The sequence below is a fragment of the Mizuhopecten yessoensis genome, unplaced genomic scaffold (genome assembly GCF_002113885.1).
Source record: "Mizuhopecten yessoensis strain PY_sf001 unplaced genomic scaffold, ASM211388v2 scaffold10621, whole genome shotgun sequence".
NCBI classification, from domain to species: Eukaryota; Metazoa; Mollusca; class Bivalvia; order Pectinida; family Pectinidae; genus Mizuhopecten; species Mizuhopecten yessoensis.
The window spans coordinates 232,522-236,289 of record NW_018408638.1 but is presented as its reverse complement, the minus strand read 5'-3'; the positions used below and the strand labels follow the sequence as shown (position 1 = coordinate 236,289).

The following is a 3,768-nucleotide window of genomic DNA, read 5'->3' as shown; positions in this document are numbered from 1 at the left end:
TTTTTTGGTAATTTTTGATGTGGTAACCATGGTTTTCACACAAGTGACATACATAGAAAAAAGAGGTTTATACACTTCTCAGTACTTTATATGTATTGTAAATGTAATGCAGTTTACAAATATATATACATGTATACATGTGTTGTGTAGGGTAAATCCGCTGTGTTTACATTTCCTCGACATGTGCCTTGTTTATCAGAGTCGGGCCATTTCTACTGTATTCTGCTACCTATATATAACTAATTCCACTATTTGCAGAGGGTATAATCATACCAAGAGCCCCTTTGTATTCAGAGGCAATGTGTAATAATTTTCTGGAAGAAGTTGTAAAGACTTCTATTTTTTATTATTTATTTTTTTATCTTTGGTCATCAACTTGGATTTAACACTTAATCTTTTAAAATAAATATGACTTAATATGTATACAATAAGCGATGTCCAAGCAAACACATTTTGATCATTTTATTGAAATTAAATTATCATACAATGTTACGTACAATAAACAAAATGTAAACATCTATTAAGCAGTTACAGTGTATAAAGAAAATTATTTTAGTGAGCAAGCAATTAAAATACTACACCAGTATTTACTAACACACCTTAAATTGTGAAGGTTTGATTCCATGAATAACACAAGCACCATGTAATTATAATGTAATGTAAATGTTACATCATCGTGTAAAAAAGAAAGGAAAAAATACTGGTCAATCAGATATAAGATTTAATACAATTCCTTAATGCCATAAAAATGCCATGTAGCCTTCATGAAATTGAAATTATCAACAATGCTATCATAGCTATTCGCTTCAATCTTTGATCATAATTAATAATCTCACAGCTTCCGGTTAAATTGCCAAATCGACATCTCAAAGCATCCTATAAATACGACTAGACTTCTCACAGATCCAATACCTTGAATATTAGATTTGAACAGTTTCCAATTGCATGGATGATAACTTAACCAAAGGACCTTAATGAATTGTACATTGACCAAAATTAACTTTGCATCAAACTTAAAAATCTACATAATGTTGAACATATCTAAAAGGCAGCAATACACTCTTAACAAACATCTATAAAAATGTGAAAGAAACATTTAACTATAGTAGTGAAATAAGTGTCCTATATCTGCAAAACTGTTAAAGTTACCGAGTTTGTGTGTTGTACACATTTCCAAAATGTAACATGTATAAAACTAACACCATAGGGACCAAGTGTTTGTTAGACTGGTAGAGTACAGTCCACGTGTTAGGAAACCTTTCTAGTCCAATTCGTGCCAAGTTTGATCTTCCTTTCCATCAATTTTCCATAATGTCACAACTTTAGCTCTAACTGGAGTCTGACTAAAAGTTTTGGTCCAGTCATATTGGGTCAGGTTTTAACGTAAATATGTACAAATGTTATCCACTGCTTAATTATTCATTAGACTTAAATTTCACTTATTTAGAACAAATACCTTTCAAGGTCTAGTAATTATCAAAAAGAGGATTCTTAACATCATGTCATATCATATGTAAAGAAGCTGTTCATGAATCAACATATCATTTGCAAACAATTTGTATCAAAACATAATGTTATGTTCAATTTTGAATAAAAAAAAATAAAAAATGACCATCAACCCATATTCTAAATAAAGGGTTATGATTCATCAATCCAAAGGTGAATTGTATCCTTAAGCCATACATGATTCATTGTGTTTTATAAGCCTGTCAATATTGTGTTTGTAAATACACTTCTAAAATAAAATTATACTTCAAAAATACAACAAAAATTACACCTCTAAATGTAATAATCATTGCACCTCTAAACTATAATGAAGGCTTGGCAATAAGGTAGTGAAATCTCCAGCTGGTTCTTGGAATTGCTAGCCAAACTGACTAATCAAAGTTTGATATATTACTTACTGTGAGTATCATGTTGAATAATACGGTATTGGGTAAGTGGAATTTGCACATGGACTAATAAAATTGGAAATTACTAGTCTGACTACTGATTCTTGAAATTAATTTCTAGCACTGTACAATAATCATTTCTAAAATAGAACATGAATTACATCTCTAAAGTGTAATAATCACTACACCTCTATATATAGATATTATTACACTTCTAAAACATAAAAATCCTTACACCTCTAAAAAAACAAGAATTACATAGCTGGTAATATTGCTACCAATGCCATAAAGTGTAACTTTGTAATGTTTTATATTGTAAACATGCATCACGGTATGTATTGTATATCAATATTGACATGGTTTATTTGTTGAATATTTGCAGACTAGTTTTGTGAGGGTAGAAAAGATTTTCTCATTTCGGTGATAGATCTTTTATTTGATTATTCCATATTTTGATACTGAAAATTAGCATGCATCCCTTTGCCTTTGGAGGGAAAAAATGAATGAGATCCTGTTTCAAGTATTTAAAATAAAAAATAAAAAATGAAGCCTGGGTTTTTGAATTAGGGAAAATGTATATTGTACGTGTGCATCAATTTTCTCTCTCTCTTTAACTACCATTTAAAAGGCCAGAAATCCTTACAAACTACTGAACTATCTTGTTCCTTATCTACCGGCTAGGCTAGGGAGAATTTCTCTTATATAAGCATTTGACCAGGGTTCGACCCCTAGCGGAAGCATTATGAAAAAGTGACATAGCTTTTATTTACCAAGGGAAGAAATGCATATACCTAAGTGAGGTTTAGATTGAATTTATCACTAAGTATTGGGGTGGTCATATTTTCATCAGCCTTGCATAGAGCCACTTATTCTCTTTCCCATTCTTTCCTGGAGGCTTCATCTAATTTAGAAAGAAAACCATCACATATTTCTTGAACTCTCAGATGGTAATATTTTGTCAACATTCTTTAATGGGTATAAAATATTCAATACTGGGTTTATGTTTTTTTTAATTTTTATTAAAGGTTTATTTAAAGATTAAATCAAACAAAAAAGAATTAATTATTGAAATACCAAGACAGTGTGAAGGAATTAATCACAACCTTTGATTTTCACAGAGCTAACGTGACACTCACCAGCAGCTTTCTTATCCAGAAGGCTTTCCCGTTGATTTTCATACTGTGTGGACATGGCAAGTACAGGTTGGGATGGACCATCTGGGGCATCGTAATTCCTCAGGATGTCCTCAAATCGTTCGGTGAACCACTCCCTCACAAGGTTCCCCTGCATCATCAGTGTACCAGTTGAAAAGAAAGCTGTTATTGTTACACCGTCAATCTTCAGACTGATCACGTTTTTGTCTCCATTAAATTTTGATACAAAAGTGTTGATGTGCTTTTCTATTGCTGTATTTTCAGCCATTGTGACGATAGCAATGAACCCCAAACCTTAAGTAGTATCTGCTACGTAAGCAGATTAGCAATACAATACTTTACCGTGCCACTCGGTGTCACTTCTGGTAAAACAGTCCAAATACACATTGGAAGTCAAGGCCGTTGCTACGTAGAGTGAGGGTACCTGATTTCGTACACTTTTGAAACAGATTTATATATTTGTTTTCAAAGACATCTCCATGAAGATCGGATCAATCTGCGCTATATTCAGTAATGTGACGTCATATGCGCAGAAATTTATTGCGCAAGGGATCTTTCTTTTACCATCATTTACTTCCACGTTTCGCGGCAGTTGGGGACGTGGTTTCGTACACTCTACAAATGTGCTATTCTTAGTAAATAAAGCGAATATAAGTATATGTCGTATGAATTCAATATATTTCATTCAGATTAGCCGATTTTCATAGACTAGAAATGTTTTT

At 32.2% G+C, this 3,768-nt stretch overlaps 1 protein-coding gene across 3 annotated transcripts in view; it reads right to left on the bottom strand.

Moving 5' to 3' along the window:
- LOC110461450 overlaps window positions 1-3,555 on the bottom strand; it is a 24,495-nt gene extending 20,940 nt beyond the window's left edge. For all 3 annotated transcript variants that reach the window (XM_021514904.1, XM_021514905.1, XM_021514906.1), the window contains exon 1: window positions 3,029-3,555. In XM_021514904.1, the coding sequence (XP_021370579.1) occupies window positions 3,029-3,314 (286 nt within the window). In that variant the 5' untranslated portion in view covers window positions 3,315-3,555. The remainder of the gene's footprint in view (window positions 1-3,028) is intronic.
- Between the last annotated feature and the right edge of the window lie 213 nt (window positions 3,556-3,768).